Here is an 18,596-nt window from a genome sequence, read left to right as displayed (position 1 = left end):
TAGGGGTTTGCACTGGTGCAGCTATCCTAACGACTGATTAGGTAGATCCTCAGTATAAACAAGTTTTAAGTTCCAGGTGTCACAGGCATGACTCAGCCCTTTCATCCTTGGAGGCAGGTATCTGTAGGGCTAGCATTTTACAATGTTTGGTCATCTACAGGTGAGGTAATAAATGGTAAAATGGTGTCTGCTCTTTGGAAATGATTCTTCTGCCTTGATGTCCTAAATCTCTCTTCTGCATCCTCCCCCTCTCCTATGCTGTACATCATGTAGAGAGGGAGGAGAGAACACTTTTGCTATCTTACCAGGAATGATGATCCATGTTATGGGGAGAGAAACATCCTTCTTAAGGGAGAGACATGTAGCTGCATTTCATTCCTACTGTATAGTTTGTAAAGCACTTCGAGAAGAAAAGTACAATATAAATGTAAGATAACTAAACTGACCATCCTGATTTTTGTGCATGTTCTGTTTTATAAAGTGTGGGGTTTGACCCGTCCGTGTTTGCTGTACCATGCTGTACATTTCAATCTTCTGAGCCGCCATCTGCTTGCTTACATAATGATTAGTCCTGTATTTGATAAGGTGAATTGGGGAAACTTCTTCCTACATACTCTGTACCCCATTTAAGCTATCACTGAATGCTTAAAGACAGGGAAGAAACTTCCCAGCCTCTAGAAAAAATATTTATTTTGAGAGAGAAAATGAGAACTTAGTGAGATGTTAATATTAGGTGAACCACATAAAAGCCCTTCATCCCCAGAAGAACTTTTGAAACGACCTTTTTTGAAGGAATCCAAACCATGGGTGACTGGCAAGTTTGCAAAATTCAGATTCCTTTCACTGAACTTTCAGTAACCTCCTGGCCTCAAGGAAGTCTTTCTCCTTGCTTCCTTTACATAGCTTGCAGCTGTATGTATGTGATCACTTGCTAAATTGATTACAGCATGCATGAAGACCTCTGTATAGCTTTTTCTCCCTGTTGCCTACGAACAATTTCACAGATAAATAATTGACAATGTAGTATATTGTATTTCATTGTTACCAGGACTTAGTGTGTGTGTGTGTGTGTGTGTGTTTTGTTTTTTGTTTTGAAAAAAACTTTTTATTTTGCAGAAGATATTTACAATAACACCATGCACAAACTTCCTTCGTTCACAGTTGGGCTTCAAGGAAGTATTTGTGTAAGCTCCCTACCCCAGGAACAAGTGTTGAAGCAAGAGGCATATGTTAAAAAGAGCATTTGTAATAGGTACAGATCTAAGATAGAATAGGGACCATTAGAGTTGTAGTGAGGCTTGTCGGTGACTAGCTACGTTGTCCCCCAAACCTTGCCAACATACCTGTTAAAAGTACACTAAATACAGTTGTATATCACTACTTTAAACAACTGTTCAATACTCTTTTCACTTTAAACAATGGGGAGCTGTGTTCTTTTTCTTCTATGCTAAAATGACCTTTTATTTTTAAAGCAGCTACTCCTGTCCTGCCCTTCATTCATGAACTTGATTTTTGAACCAAATCTGTTCCATGCAAATCCTATCCTCTGTTGTGAGAAATGTTGACTCAAGAAGTTACTTGTGGGTGGTTGTTGGGTTTTTTTTTGTCTTTATGCTGAAGAAATTCCATAGTATTTCACATAACATTGTTTTTTATTGTATCCCTCACTTTGCATATCAGTCTTTCATTTGGATTTCTAAGACTGTGAGTTATTCATTATACTTCTTAGCATGATCATTTCCATTCATATAGTATGGAAGTTCCAACACAGAGAAACAGCATTATTCCCAGACATCACAAATAGGAGTTAGTGAAATCATGCTGGTAAAAATACTCTTGTAATTACAATTACAGCCTGTATCCCAGCATTTGCACAGCAGTAAAAATAAACTGTTAAGAAACCATTAAGCAAAGATAGAACTTGAAGAGGACTATATAGTAATTTAAATTGCCCTCCGTATACTTGTTGAACAGATTCTACTGCAATTTACTGTTGTAAACTATTTTTTTCTTTAACTTTCTTTTCCAAAAAGAGAGGGGCGGTTAAATGCAGTAAGTTTCTGATCCAGCAAAGCACCTAAGCCTGTGCCTAACTTTAAGGACACAAGTAGTCCATTTAAAGACAGTGGGACAACTCGTATCCTGAGTTAGGTAGCTGTGGCCCATAGAAATATATTTTGTTACATTTTATAAACTGGCATTTAGATTTGCCATTTTAGATACATTTGGAAGGAGAAAATACTGGTGATATAATTTTGGAGAACAATGTTTTCCGCTGAAGAGTGGAATAGACAGAAGAATTATCATATGCTATATTCCTGCTTAGAGCATATACACCTTTATTATGTATTTAAAAAATACTGACAGAAATGGAAGTATGAATCTATCTGATTTAAAGGGAACAGTAAGTTGATAAAATTAGGAAAAACATCAGTAAAACTAATACTTAACTTTTGTATAACATTTTGCATCTTCAGCGTTTTACAAATACTATCCTGCTGCTGGAGCCTTTCTCTGCTGCTGGGAAAGGCTTTGGCAGCAGGGAAGCAGCAGAGAGAAGCTTCTGCAGCAAGGAGCTGCTGGACTCTTTCCTTACTGCCTCCCACACAAGAGCCTTTCTCTGTTATGAGCAACTACATACGGCAATATGGTTACAGCCTGCCTTTCACCTCAGCTTGTAGCTACATATACCCTATGTGCCACCACGAGTGTAGACAAAGCCTCAGTTGCCCTATTTCCTCAGAATATAATTCAATAAAACATACAGAACTGTTTGCAGTACTAAATTTATTATAAAAATGTTTTCACTTCATACAGGTAGGATAGCCTTGTTTGCTGCAGTGAATATTTTACTTGTACAGCTGGGACAAACGTAGGCCCACTTTTATATTTGGCTGCTTCATAAAAATGAGTAAAATTTGTAAGATTTCTTTCATAGTGAGCTGTCTATTCTCTGCCATTGTAGTAGTGGTTTCTAAAACAACTTTTTTCCTTCACTGTCCTCCTTCCACTACAGTTCTGTTAAGGATAGTTAACACCCTTCTTTATTTTTAAGATTATTTTATTTATTTATTTTATTTAAGATTAAATTATTTATTTTAGGAGAGTGGCCACTTATACTAGCCTTGGAAAATTCTAATTGTCCCATGTAAAGAATTTTTTTTAATGTGCAAAATAGTAGGTTTTTCTTTCATTAAAAGGATGGTTGTGGAGGCTTATGTTTGGGCTGGTAAATATTATGCTCACTTTTTAAAACTGACTGATGGAATGACCTCATTGATGTTATAAATTCTGAGATGGGGATCAAGAAAATCAACTCTAATGTAGTTACAATTCAAAGTGTGTAGTAATGAATTCAACTGTTCTTTCAAGTGTACTAAGATGTAAAACAGGTTTCTCAAACTGAATATTAATTTTGGCTAACATCGGCTTTTTTTTTTTGCTATGTTCATTTGATCATCAGTGATTGGTACATAATGACTAGTTATGTAAACAAAATGGGAATAGAAAAATATTGATGCTCTTAATTAACAAAGAGGGTGGAGTATCTTTATTTTTTTTAACAACCAGTTAAAAAAATCAACCAGTTACGTTTATCCAGGCAGGCCTCTAGATACTTGAGGAGAGAAGTGTCAAACAAGGAAATGCTTTTTGGTACAAACTTAATCTCTCAGATTTTATGTACTTAAAGGTCCCATTTGACTCTCATTGGGTGAAATCTGGCTCCAATAATAGTTTTTACCGTTTACTTCAATGTAGCCAGAATTTTCCCTTTGATATCAGTGCGAGTTGGATGGGCCCTTGTTGAGGTACTCTGCCTGGTTAATTGGTGGCCGTAGAGTTAGTATTATTAATCGCTATTAAATATGGACCCAATCCTGCACATTTTTATTCACATGAGTAGTCCCACTAAAGTAAGTGTTTGATTAAGGCTCTACAACATTATTGCAGTACTTAAGCTCGGTTGTGTAGATCTCTGCAGGATCTTTTCATATAAAGAGAATAGTACAATATATTTTGAAAGTAATTGTAATGTGTAATATATAATTATATGTAATATGTAATTTCATAATAGTGAGTTGTAGGAAGCTTGCAAAGGTAATTAAAATGTTGTTCATTTACATTTTTAAACTTGCTATATCATCTTTCTTTGACTTATAAACTAAGCAAACTTAATTGTTCTCTAAGGTAACATTAAAATGTAGTCTCTTCTTATTCTTGGTTTTTTGTTTTGTTTCCAGGTGGAGGTTTAGCTGTTGGAACCCTTCTTCTTATTGGTTAGTATAGAATGTATGAATACATTGTGCTATACTTTTGTTGCACTTAGCTAATATTTTATATAGCTATGATTACAATCTGTCTTATTTTTTTTTTAATTTCACTCAAACTTTAATTCTCAGCACCCTCCATGTTTGACTGTCTTCGTGGTTGGTCATTCCTCATCTCCCTAGCTGTTAGTGGCAAACCAAATTTTTGCTCTGAACCTGGGCTTTGGACTGCCTGTTGGGAAGAACTCTCCAGAATTCTCACCTCCAAGCAGCATGCATGGCATAGTCCAGGTTTCCCTTTGTAGCAAAGTTTTAAAATCTTATAAACGCCCATTAAACTAAATTTCTCTGCCTTTATTGGTTTTGAGATTTTTCTCCCCAAAACTGCTAAACTTAAAACTTTGGCTTTCTGAGGAGAGTTTGAAGGATAGCAGCTTTCTTCCCCTCCTCCCTCAGAAATGGTCAACAGAGATAGCAGACCACAGGAACTCTGCATCCAGCTGTAATGTGGGCAGGATATATGCCAAGACAGCTAAGCAGGCCATACTGAAACCATGTGTGGGCAAGGTCTACACTGAGAGAGTTGAGCAGGCCTCGTGGAAGCTCCTTTCACTGAGACCAGGCCGGAATCGGTGTCTTGGAGCTGGAATTAAGTTTTCCACAGCCCTACTGCCTCTCCCTTGGGAATGGGACCCCCTATTCCCACAGCTGGCAGAGCAGGTAGGGAAGTTGGAGCCTCATGAATCTTGGGTGGAGGCAAAGTGAGGGGGAGCCGGGGGTGAAGAAATACCTGCTTACAGCCAGCATGTAGGCAAGATCCATGCCGAGAATATTAAAAAGGGTGCAAAGCATGTCAGCTTCTGTGACCTTTCTGATACCAAATGAGTCATTTTGTTTCCAATAGTTGTGGCTCATTCCTAATTCTATGCAGTTGTCCCCTGCTCAGCCTGGACCTAGCAGCAAAGAGCATGAGGTGAAATGATTTAGAGTGGGTAGTGGACCTGTCTTCCAGCCTGCAGGAGTCCCACTCAAAGACTCAGCTTTAAAAAACTCATAAAATGGATACTTCTTTTTTTTTAAGAGAAACATGAAGACTGTCCTTTCAATCTCAATAGTAACCTGCTCTCCAACTTCTCACAGGGGATTGGCCCAGAGACTGGTGAAGGATAGATGCTGCAAATTCAGCTCCTAAAGGGACAGCACAAAAACTTGAAATGTAATGAGAGAGTCTCACTTCTAGATCCTTTAAAGAGGAGAAAACTAAAGCTGAGTCTTTGAGTGAGATACCTCAGACTCTCAACTAAGTATCCAGAATTAAGCACAAAAGGGCATCTGTTGTCTCAGGTGTTTTTTGTTGTTGTTGTTTGTTTTTTAAGAAAAATCCTCCCCTTCCAAAAACAAAACAACAACAAAACACTTGCAAGGTTGAGGAGGAACTGTGTAATTCTTCCTGAAATGTTTTGAGGGTGTGATTAAGATGGAGTGGGAATTGCCCCTCAAGGACTACGTGTACATATGGACTAAGGTCTCCATTACTCTGTCTGAATTTAAGGTTGCTGCATCCTTCTTAGTAAAGGGCACAGTCATGCCAGCTGAGGGAACATTCCTGCAGACAGAAGAATAAGATTGTTACTCAGACTAAACTTGGAGACACCAGCCTAAGCCTGGAGAATATTGGTTGTAGTCTCTTATTGTGGAGATCCACTGTGAGCATGTGCAAAAGAAAAATCTACATTAAACAAGATTTCCCTGCCAGCCTTTTTTAGAACTGATGCCTCACCTATCTCTGATTTGCTGCATATTCAAAACTTCCATAGATGTGTCCCAGTGCAACTATTGCTCCATTTGAATAAATTGGGGCTAAACTCTGATATCCTTCCAACTATTTTGTTAAACACTGTAGGGAGCATAAACCCTGAGTAACTTTGTCTCTAGGCAAAGGAATAAGTCCCTCCCTCCTTTCAATGAGAGAATATTCAAACTACCTTATGTCATTGGTGTTTTCTTTGAAGCTCTTGCACCAGGTTCCAATGTAGAGATTACACATTAAGAGGAGGGTATTGCTGCCTTTCATGAGAGTTGGGAGAGCAAGGAAAACCATGTAATCTCAAAAGCTTCTCGTTTTGGGGTTTCCAAGTCTGGACAGATTTTCCCCCAGGTCCACCCCAATGAAGCGTGTTTCATCTGGGAGTGAACCACCTCAGAAAATGGGTGTTTGAAATAATCAGGGAAAGGATATTCAGAAGAACTATAGAATTCAATCATTGTCTCTTGGCCAAGTTTAACTTTTCCCCAAAGTAAATTGAAATAAACCAACACTATCAGCAAGACCCTTTCTAGAACCAGAAAGTGAAGGGTGAATGGTTCATCTCCTACACATTGGAACAATAGAACCAGTTCTGAGGAGAGTCAGATATTTTTGGAAAGGGCATAAGATTTTTTTTGTGGTACAAAGAGAAACAGTGGCTTATAGTCCATTTTAGATCTCAAGTCCATAAAGAGTTTAATATTCCAGGTGGCTATATGAAATCCATCATTAGAGCATTATCTTCCCAAAACTTCACAGTATGAAAATAAACCTGGAGTCCTACTGAAAATATATGATCAGGGAGAGCTATCCAGAAATACTTTAGCTTCTGCTACAACAAGAAGTATTTTCAATGCGGTTTCATGAGTCCAGTTTTTTTCAACTGGCTATTCCTTGCTTGCTTGTTAAATAGTGTGAAAAGGAAAAGGGTGTTCCTCTGGAAAATTGCTAAATTTTTCATATCGAGACTCTGTTGTAAATCGTATGAGTTGGACAGCACTTTATATATAATTAGTATTTTTTTCAGCTTTGGAAGCTGTTGTTCTGAAGAGTTCTTTCTGAGCAGTGATCCTAAGCCCAAATTCAGAGCAAAGATCTGGTCTGCCTCCCATTGCTGTGGCAAAGGGGAATGTCCCACTATGAAGACTGTCTAACATGGAGGGTCTTAGAATGAAAATTCATAGATAAAATAGAATTTTCCCTATTTCTTACTTTTTTAAAAAAAAAAATCTAGTCCTTCCTCAAACCAATGCTGCCTATCTTTCCACGGGATAAAACAAAATTCAGTGTGGACAAATACCTCTGCGCTGATCTCAGTGCCTGCAGAGTTGGGGCTGGAAAGAAAAGATGTTCACTTTTATTCATAAAGCCTGTATCTTAAACACATGTATATTAAATACCAAAAAAAGTATTAAAGTTTTAATACAAACTGACATATTTCAGGATATTCAGTAAAATTGACTGGGTTATATGCTTCTATAAAGCGATTGGGAACAATGAATTGGCTTGTGTTTGACTCAAATTATTATAACCATAATGATATATAAAGGGTGCAGCCTTTTTAGCAGCATTAATTTTTTTGTTTTATGTACATTTTAGTACTTAGGAAAGCACCACAGAATTTGTTCAGTATAGGTAACAGAAGTACAGTCTTCCCCATTCTGCTCTACTAATATACCTGAAGCCTGTTCTACAGTAGCCATCTTTACAACTAAGAGGTAATTTAGTCTCTTTGACCATTGAAATCTAACTTCAAAAAGATCTTTATTGGGATTAAAATCTATGCAAGTATGGCCAAAGTGTGAACAAGGATATACTCTATTTGGTGGTAGTTCCAAGACATCAAGCATCTGCCCAAGATATGGCTTCACGATATTAAGAGATTTAATCATTTACATCTAGTTATCAAAGATTATAAGGCCAAAAGGGACCACAGTGATCATCTGTTACTACCTCTTGTATAACACAGGCCACAGGACTTGCCTGAATTAATTCCTGTTTGAGTAGACCATATCCTTTATAAAAAATATCCAATCTTGATTTTAAAATTTCCAGTGATGGAGAATCCACCATAACTCTTGGTAAATTGTTCCAATGATTAATTACCCTACCTGTTACAAATGTGCACCTTATTGCTAGTCTAAATTTGTCTAGCTTCAACTTCCAGCCTTTGGATCTTGTTCTTCCTGTATAAATTGTGATCAAGTCACCCATTAACCTTCTTTTTGTTAAACTAAATAAATTGGGCTCTTTAGGTCTATAAAGCATGTTTTCCAATTATTTAAACATTCTTGTGGCTCTTTGAACCATCTCCAGTTCATCAACATCCTTCTTAAAGTGTGGATACCAGAATTGGACACTATATTCCAGTAGCAGTTGCCCCAGTCACAAATACAGAGGTAATATAACCTCTGTATTCTTACTTGATATTCCTCTGTTTACACAACCAGGGATCGCAATAGCCCCTTTGGTCACAAGTTCACAGTGGGAGCTCACATTCAGTTGATTATAAACCAGGGCCCCCAATTCCTTTTCAGAGTCGCTGCTTCCCAGGATAGAGTCCCCTATCCTGTGGGTATGACCTATATTCTTTGTCCTAAATTTATGACTTCACATTTTGCTACGTTAAAATATATTGTTTTGCTTGCTTCCAGTTTACCAAATGATCCAGCTTGCTCTGTATCAGTGACCTGTCCTCTTAATTATTTACTATTCACACAATCTTTGTGTCATCTACAAACTTTATTAGTAATGACTTTTTCTTCCAGGTCATTGATAAAAATGTTAAATAGTGAAGGCTAAAACCTGGCCCCTGCAGGACTCCACTGGAAACGCACCCATTCAATCATTACTCCCCATATACAATTACATTTTGATCCAGTTTTTTAATCCATTTTACATGTGCCATGTTGATTTTTGTATCATTCTAATTTCTTAATCAAAATGTCATGTAGTACCAAGTGAAATGCCTTACACAAGCCAATTATATCAATACTGTTTTTTTTGTCAACCAAATTTGTAATGTCATCAAAAAAAGTTAGTTCATCAACAAGTTAGTTGGAGAGGATCCATTTTCCATAAAAACCCATGGTGAGTAGTGTTAATTGTTACCGTCCTTTAATTCTTCATTAATCAAGTCCTGTATCAGTCATTACGTTTTGCTTGGGAATGATCTCAGGCTGACAGGCCTATATTTACCTAGGTTGTTCTGTTTAAACTCTTTAAAAATTGGCACAAAACATTAGCTTTCAGAAGATCTTCTGGATCTTACTTAAATCAACATTAATGATCCAGAGAGCTCCTCAGCCAGCTCTTTTAAAACTCTTGGATGCAAGTTATCCAGAGCTGCTGATATTAAAATGTCTGTCTTCATTAGCTCCTGCTTTAACATCCTCCTGAGTTACTTTTAGAGTTTTAAGTATTTCATTATCATTATTGTATGGCTATACTAAAGTTTTAAGAGTCTGGGTTTCATGTCTGATTTTCTAACTCAAGATTAAAGTCTGGGGACTTTAAAGGGATGGGAAGGCTTGACATGCACTAAGCTTACTTGCTGGTAGGAGAGCAGTTTTTCATGTGTTGAGTGGGGGGGAAAAACATATTCCATCTCTAGTAATTGATCAAACTAAGGCAGACGGAAGGTTAGGACAGTGATGGATCTTAAGCTGATGTAGACTATCAATTGATATTCCAACTCAAGTCTAAATTTGGAAAAGAGATGTCCAAGTGAAATAGGGATGATAGTTTAAGGCAGAAATCCTGTGGAATATCATGTTGAGGTTACTGGTGTTAGAGGAACCCAAAAAAGAACAGGTGGAGAAACTGGAATAAAATCAACAAAGGAAAGTGTCTGAGATTTCTGAGAACTGTGTTGAGTAACTGAGAAGGGCAGTCTATAGTGTCAGATAGAGCATGAAGGTCAAGATCTTTCTAATGCTAGGTTCTCCCGTTGCCTGTTACAATATGGTATATCTCAAGATACTGAAACTTATCATTCTAGTGCCATAAGTACATGCACTGTACAGAACAAATAATAAGATAAGGTCCTCACCCTGAAGACTGTCTAGGGAAGGTCAAAATTGCTGGGCAATACTTCTGCCATGTTGAGGTGTGAAAACGATGGTAGAATTTTTTGGGGGGGAATAGATTCTACATAAGGTTCTGCTGGAGGAGACCGAAGGGATTTGGGATCGGGTGACGAGCCACTCCAAGCAAAATGGTCATCCACAAAGCAGGCAGAAGGCATAGAGTAGGAAAAGTAAATGAAAGGGGGGCAATAAGGATTGGAAGTAGTAAAGGAACTAAACAAGTGGGAAGAAAGGAGAACAAAAATGTAGACAAGAACAAGATTATGCAGGGCTTGAAAATGAAGTTGAGGCTCTTGCACTTGATGTGGTAAAATGGGAAGCTACTAAGGGATTTGAGAAGGCATCTAATCAGATCAGCTTAAGGAAAAGATGAGTGAAATCCCACTGAAGTCCACAGCAAAAGTCGCATTGACTTCAGTAGAGCTAAGATTTCACCCCATGACTTTCTCTGAGTGCATGGCTAGCAGTTCTCATTCATGGGTTATGAAGTCATGCATTAGATACCAGATATAAAGAAAGAATCAACAGAGGAGTTATTAACATAAAGGTATCAGAGTAGCAGCCGTGTTAGTCTGTATTCGCAAAAAGAAAAGGAGTACTTGTGGCACCTTAGAGACTAACAAATTTATTAGAGCATAAGCTTTCGTGAGCTACAGCTCACATCCGATGAAGTGAGCTGTAGCTCACGAAAGCTTATGCTCTAATAAATTTGTTAGTCTCTAAGGTGCCACAAGTACTCCTTTTCTTTTAACATAAAGGTAATATCTGGAAATGTGGGAGAGAATGTATTTAAGATCCAAAATTTAACGTTTTAGACTTAAATTAAAAAAAATTCTCAAACAATTCTGAAGCAAATAATGTTATACAAAAGACATTCAAGAAAACTGTATTTTCTCATGTGTAACTACTTTGAAGATCTTGAAACTGGTTTTAAAGCTAGCATAGTGAGTATTGTAACTGGATTGTTAGAATGGCTCATCAATAATACAGAAAAACAGTAAAATCCTGTCATGAGATTAGTCTAGACAAGCTTTATATTTCACAGGATTGAAGCTGTCAGTGTTAAACCTCCTATGAGGATTCTTCAGCATTGTACTCCAAGTATAGTAAAAAGGTTAAATTCTTTTTTAACATTCTCTAAGGCAAGGATAAATTGCATTATTCTAAGATTAGCTCCCTTTGCAAATTAAGTGCTCATCTTCATTATTTGACACCTATTATCCTGGTTAATTTAACCAAGTAATAGTAGATTCAGGGTATTAAAATGTTTGTCTTAATTATTATGGTTCTCTAGAGATGCAATAATGTAGGTTGCTGGACAATCTTGTAAAATGTTGTTTGGCATACAGCGTGTATATATTTAAAGTAAGTTTTCTAGAAGTGCTACTTTATAGCAGAGAACATCTTGATTCCCAGTTAACATAAAAGAATTAATACAATTCAGTTTCTCTTCTTTTACCATGCTTGAAGTGACCATATGTACTAATTTTTCATCTAATTTTCCAGTATCCTAGGAACTTCTTTTGGGACACTTCTAACTTCCCAATTCATTTAATTAATCAAAACATTTGGTTTTGTAAAATTTCTTTTGTTTAAAGATTAAAGATGTTTTGCTACATCAAGTAAAACTTGCTCTGTTTACTAGAAACAAATAGTCCAGTGGAACCAGTGTTCAGTGTTGTGAACAGTTTTTGGAGTGAAGTGAAAAGTTGAATGACACTATTAAAACTGTTCTTTTGCTGAAAGTGAATGTTAACAACACTTGTTCAGTGTTTCATGTTAAACTCCTTCAGAATGCTACGGTGCTGGAAAAAAATCATGCATTTTGAGAAATATGTATTAGTTTGAGTCAGGAGCTAAAAGTAGTAACAGCATATTTTTTTAAGTGTCCAAACCTTAAAAAAATATCACCAGAAAAGTGTCCTGTTTTTTTAATTTTAAAAATGTGTACCTTAATCATGCTACATGTCTAATTTCTAAAGACAGTACTATGTACTGTTTACTGAGTCCCTCAGAACTACACAGTGGAGCACACAGTATAGGAACCTGGATTGAATGTCACAATTCTTACACACTTTAAAAAAAGTTAAGTTTTTGTTGTTGCTTTTGCCATTTGTTGAGGTCACTGATAGTTGAAGGTTTTAAAGGTGATCATATCAGAGGGTTTTGTTCGGTAGCTGAGGTCAGGTTAAAAAAAAGTTAAATCGTAACACGTATTTTGTTAGAGGCAGGACTATTCTTGTACATTCTAAGCCTTGAAGCAGTTTCAGCTACTTTAATTAGCTACTATTATTTTTGTTAGACATGCAATTTAACCTGACTGATAAGGGTACTCTTCACTTGTCAATATAATTGACTTTATCACCTTTTAAAAAGTTTAAAAAGGTAATCTCTGGAGAGGTACAAATCAGTGATTTGCCAAATATAATTATACAAAATACAACATGTCAAAATTCACCTTCCTGCCTAATGGCTGAATGCCAAATATTGTAACATATATGTTTGCCAACTCTGGTTTTGGTGTGTGCTAATTAAATGCAAGTGACACAGACTAAATTCCCTCAAGCTTAGTAACTGTGGACATTAGTAAAATATCTTTAAATGGAATTTCAGATACTGAAGATGATTAAAACAATCACATCTCATAACCTGCAGCAGTTTTGGTGAGAAGTTTTGTAGCTAAAGAAACTCACCTTAGGTCACACCACTATATTATAGTATTGTCTGTAGAAAAAAAAAATCAATACTGATGGATTGTGACAGTTTTTGACAGCTTTAGGGCAACCTGTCTAGACTTTCTACAAAAAGTGGTATTTGTATATTATATTGCTGCAATTTTTGTCCCCAGATAACTAGTAGTGTAGTTATTTAAAAAGCAGAAAGCTATCTTCTGGAAGTTTTCAAGGGCCCTCATGCCGTTTTAAAAGGGTCTCTGTAAATATGATCCACACTAGAGATATCAAGCAATTAATCACGCTGTTAAAAAGAATAATAGAATACCATTTATTTAAATATTTGTGGATGTTTTCTACATTTTCAAATATATTCATTTCAGTTACAACACAATACAAAGTGTACAGTGCTCACTTTTTATTTTTGATTACAAATATTTGTGCTGTAAAAAACAAAAGAAATAGTATTTTTCAGTTCACCTCATACAAGTACTGTAATGCGGTCTCTTTATCATGGAAGCTGAGCTTACAAATGTGGAATTATGTACAAAAAATAACTGCATTCAAAAATAAAACAATGTAAAATGTTAGAGCCTACAAATCCACTCTGTCATACTTCTTCAGCCAATTGCTCAGACAAACTAGTTTCTTTATATTTGCAGGAGATAATGCAGCCTGCTTTTTGTTTACAATGTCACCTGAAAGTGGGAATAGGCATTCACATGGTACTGTTGTTGCCGACATTGCAAGATATTTACATGCCAGATGTGCTAACGATCCTCATGTCCCTTCATGCTTCAACCACAGTTCCGGAGGATGTACGTCCATGCTGATGATGATGGGTTCTGCTCAATAACTATCCAAAGCAGTGCGGACGGACGCATGTTCGCTTTCATGATCCGAGTTGGATGCCACCAGCAGAAGGCTGATTTTCTTTTTTGGTGGTTTGGATTCTGTAGTTTCTGCACTGAAGAGTTGCTCATTTAAGACTTCTGAAAGCATGCTCCACAGCTCATCCCTCTCAGATTTTGGAAGGCACTTCAGATTCTTAAACCTTGGGTCCAGTGCTGTAGCTATCTTTAGAAATCTCACATTGGTACCTTCTTTGCGTTTTGTCAGATCTACAGTGACAGTGTTCTTAAAATGAACATGCTGGGTCATCATCCAAGACTGCTATAATATGAAATATGTGGCAGAATGTGGGTAAAGCAGAGCAGGAGACATACCATTCTCCCCCAAGGAGTTCAGTCAAAAATTTAAACAAACACATTTTTTAACGAGCATCATCAGCATGGAAGCATGTCCTCTGGAATGATGGCCAAAGCATGAAGGGACATACGAATGTTTAACATATCTGGCACGTAAATAACCTGCAATACTGTCTACAAAAGTGCATGAAAACGCCTGTTCTCCCTTTCTGATGACATTGTAAATAAGAAGCGGGCAGCATTATCTCCTGCAATGTAAAGAAACTTGTTTGTCTTAGCAATTGGCTGAACAAGAAGTAGGACTAAGTGGACTTGTATGCTCTAAAGTTTTACATTGTTTGTTTTTGTTTGTTTGAATGCAGTTGTGTAACAAAAAAAAAAGTCTACATTTGTAAGCTGCACTTTCATGATAGAGATTGCACTACGGTACTTGTATTAGGTGAATTGAAAAATACTATTTCTTTTGTTTTATATTTGTATTACAAATATTTGCACTGTAAAAATGATAAAGTAAACACTATACACTTTGTATTCTATGTAATTGAAATTAGTATATTTTAAAATGTAGAAAAACATCCAAAAATATTTAATAAATTTCAATTGGTATTCTATTCCTTAACAATGCGATTTAAAACTGTGATTTTTTTAATCACAGTTCATTTTTTTTATTTTTTTAAGTTAATCGCATGAGTTAACTGCGATTGACAGCTCTAATCCATTCATAGCAGTTTGTTTTGGATTTTTTTTCCCCCCTCAAATACTTAACCCAGCCCCTCACAGAAAAATAACTTGTATCAGGTGGATACAGTTTTTATTTTTTACTTGTTCTTTTGTCCACATCCTCAGCTGGTGTAAATCAGTATAGTTCCATTAGGGAGCTTGCCCTTAACTTGTAAATAAGGTTGTAGCTACATTAAAATGTACTATAGCTAATGCCCAGCTGGCATATTTTATTTCTCTATTAATGGGTCTTCTCTCATGCTCTGGAAGCCTCTATAAAACATCTTGCCTGTGCCTCCCAAGAGTTGGTAGCTTCCTCTTTTAATATTTACTGGTGTGAATCAGCCAGCAAGGTGTACCCTGAGTGGTAAACATAGCCAGTTGCTGAAAAAGAGGAATAACATTTCTATAATGTGCTCTCTGAGCCTACTCCAAGTACAGAGTAAGAATTGGGAATTTGTTTCCTTATTCTCCAGTTTCAGCAAGGCCTTACACTGAGTTACCATTTCTGTATATTGATAGCTATATTTTCCTGTCAGCTGCTGTGAGAGGAGACCAGAGAAGAATGATGATGATGATAAACTAGTTATCTGCTCTCCTAAACTGCAGGGTCAGGAGAGAATTTGTCATGTAGACAACATGGGTAACTTCTAGGTAAAGAATCTTTCCTTTTGCATTTTTATGCTTCACTAGTTACTCACTTGCCACTTAGCTTTGGAAATGTTCTTTGTTCAGAGAAAGTAGGGGAAGCTGTGGAATGTTTGTCTGGATTGCAGTGGACCCAGAGGAACAGAGTCTTCAGCTGCAGGATTCTTCTATGCTTGTGTGCCTTACCAGCTAGAGGTAAGGTGCATAGTGAATGCTGCTGATGGGAGTACTGTTTAGAATGAAAGCTAAACACAAAGATTTGGGGTCCTTCCTTAAATGCCTACGGCTTCGTGTGAGTAGTACACGCTTAAGTTTCAGTCCCCATCAACACAGTCTATTAGGATAGAGATGGTTCTTGCAGAAAAGGAGACAACTGGAGACAAATTTAAAGAATAAATATCATTTGGGACATTTCACTTTTTGATTGCTACAATAAATTTTTGTTTTCAGATAAACTGTTGAAAACTTGCAACATATTTTACCCATGAAAAAAATGAATTGCTATGCTGCTGAAATACCTGTACCAAACATTTTAAAAAAAATCAGAGCTGTTTTCTTATGGCTTTGCATAGTAACGTAACTATTAAAGCCTGGGTACAATGGACACTATCAGAAAAGCCCTATCTGAGTGCATTTTAGATCTTTTGAATACAAGAAAAGTTTAGTGACCTAGAAATGAATCAATAAAAAGCTATTCTCTATATGACAAATTGAAGAACTCAGGGATCCTTACAGATGCATTGACTTTAACAATTCAGGATACGTTGTTTGTAAAGGCTTTCTGAGACACGTTTAATCCTTTGAGTACTGTAGCAGACTGAGTTGTTTTGTATTTAGATTGTTCTCTGGCAGTTTATTTTCCCATTCTTACTCTAAGTTCAGTATGATAGAAGCCAATGTAAGTAGCCTAAAAGAAAAGCTAATGTTAGGATGACATTTTGTAACACTGAGTTAATTTATCATTTTTGACTAAATTGCAAGTTCCATATTGCTTTGCAGAGGATTGTTTTGGAGTTATATGAGAAATTGAGTGTTCCTCAGACTTTAATGATCCCCAGTTCTTAAGTGATAAGTGTATCACATAAAAATGTATGAAGCAACAAAACCACTCGTGATCCTAGATGTGGTGGTTGTTGGGGGCTTGTGATACTTTTTGCCATGGTGTCACCTTCATATTCTTTGTAGTTTGTTCTAGCATGGTAGGCATAAGAAATGATACAACCTACTGTAACCAGGTAGCCTGTTATAACAAGTATACGTGTAAATATGTTTACTTAAATGATCCTTACTATCCCCAATGACTAACTTTTTAGATTACAAACTCCTCAGGTTATGGACTGTATTATTTTGTTCTGCACAAGTTGGAGCACACTGCTGCTGATCAAGAAATAACAACAATGGCACAGAGAGAATTCAAATACTATGCACAATATCAGAAACTCTCTTCACAAAATGTAATATTGACTCATTCCATAAACATGAGAAATCCTGGCTCCATTCAAGTCAATGGGACTGATCCCACTCCTACCCCAAAACCTCATGAGGAAAGATGGGCTTTGCGACACGTCTGTAAGATTTAATAAATCCAGGCTCTGGTGAACCAAGGACAAGAGCATATTTCAAAGTTGAAGACCCCTCATGAAGAATGTCATGCTCATGATCCTTACCCTTCTCATTCAGATGGAAGAGGATCTAGTTGAGACGGTTGGAGACAGATGGTTTCTTTCAGATAACCAGGTCCCTATCTATTTTAATTTTTTAACTGTTATACCATGTCATTACCTTGATTTCTGGGTAGCTAGGGTTAGGACTTTAGATTTAAACCAACATATTAAACTCCATGTGGAAGCCAATTTGTAGCTAGTTCATCTCATGTTCTGGTGAGAAGCTCTCCCTAATACAAATGTGACAAAGGCATAAATTATTGTAGCAAAGTCTGAATTTTTTTGAAAAGTTACACACTCCTAGGCTTGGTTGGAGGGCTCAAGAGAGTGTCTTGGCTGTTTTTCCCTTTTGTTTCCAGGAGCAGCCAAAGATCTAAGCAGACCTCAAAAAGCAAACTTGAGATATAAAAGGTAGCTACATTCCCTCCATAAGGGATACTGATGTAATTCTTACCAATGCTTCTGCTAGCTCCTTGAGTCTACTAATGTAGAGTTAGTCTTATCTGAGTTAAATCACTGTTAATTTGGAATAATGGTAAATGCTGTTAGTCATATGAAACGAAGTGAGATTGAATTTTTAGTAAATTCAGGTGCTTAGCTAACAACACAGGAAAAAAGTAAAATAAAGGAATTTGTTTTACATAGTGGGTGAAATTCTGACCACTTTTTTTTTTTTAAAGTCAATGAAAATGTTGCTGTTGACTTCAATGGACCATGATTTCACCTGTGTATATTTTAACATTTATTACACTTAACCATAAGCATGGCCATACTGGGACAGACCAGTGGTCCATCTAACCCAGTATCCTGTCTTCCAGCAGTGGCCAGTGCCAGATATTTCAGAGGGAATAAACAGCAGCATCTGTCAGTCAGGGGCTTAGGTATGCCCAGCATCTATCAGTCAGGGGCTTAGGTACAACCAGTTGCATCCTTGACCATCTTGGCTAATAGCCATTGATGGACCTATCCTCATGAACTTACCTAATTCTTTTTGAACCTAGTTATAATTTTGGCCTTCACAACATCTTCACCAATGAGTTCCATAGGCTGACTGTGTGTTGTGTGAAGAAGTACTTTCTTGTGGGGGTTTGTTTTTTTTAAACATGCTGTCTTTTAATTTATTTGAATGACCCTTGCTTCTTGTGTTATGTGAAGGGGTAAATAACAACATTTCCTTATTCACTTTCTTCACTACATTCTTGCATGTCCCCCCCTTAGTCATCATCTTTTAGAGTAGAACGGTCCCAATCTTTTAAATCTCTTCTCGTATGGAAGCTGTACCATACATCCAGTCACTTTTGCTACCACCAGTCTCTCTACCTTTTTCATTTCTAATTAACTTTTTTTGAGATAAGGTGATCAGAACTTCATGCTGTATTCAAGGCATGGGCATACCATGGCTTCATGTAGTGGCATTATGGTACTTAGTGTTTTATATAGCTAAGACCTTTCCTAATGGTTTCTAACATTCTCTTAGCCTTTTTGATTGCCACTGCACGTTGAGCAGATGTTTTCAGAGAA

At 36.8% G+C, this 18,596-nt stretch overlaps 1 protein-coding gene across 8 annotated transcripts in view; it reads left to right on the top strand.

Moving 5' to 3' along the window:
* ELP4 (elongator acetyltransferase complex subunit 4) overlaps positions 1–18,596 on the top strand; it is a 248,158-nt gene that overhangs the window by 1,077 nt on the left and 228,485 nt on the right. For 5 of the 8 annotated variants that reach the window (XM_038405559.2, XM_038405563.2, XM_038405560.2 and 2 more), the window contains exons 2-3: positions 4,242–4,277; positions 15,499–15,606. The exons of 1 other annotated variant lie outside the window; for it this stretch is intronic. In XM_038405559.2, the coding sequence (XP_038261487.1) occupies positions 4,242–4,277; positions 15,499–15,606 (144 nt within the window). The remainder of the gene's footprint in view (positions 1–4,241; positions 4,278–15,498; positions 15,607–18,596) is intronic. 2 more of the 8 variants (XM_038405562.2, XM_043516903.1) reach the window with 1 other exon arrangement.

The sequence above is a fragment of the Dermochelys coriacea genome, chromosome 6 (genome assembly GCF_009764565.3).
Source record: "Dermochelys coriacea isolate rDerCor1 chromosome 6, rDerCor1.pri.v4, whole genome shotgun sequence".
Lineage (NCBI taxonomy): Eukaryota > Metazoa > Chordata > Testudines > Dermochelyidae > Dermochelys > Dermochelys coriacea.
Note: the sequence above shows the minus strand (reverse complement) of the source record. Positions and strands in the feature narration are given on the sequence as shown.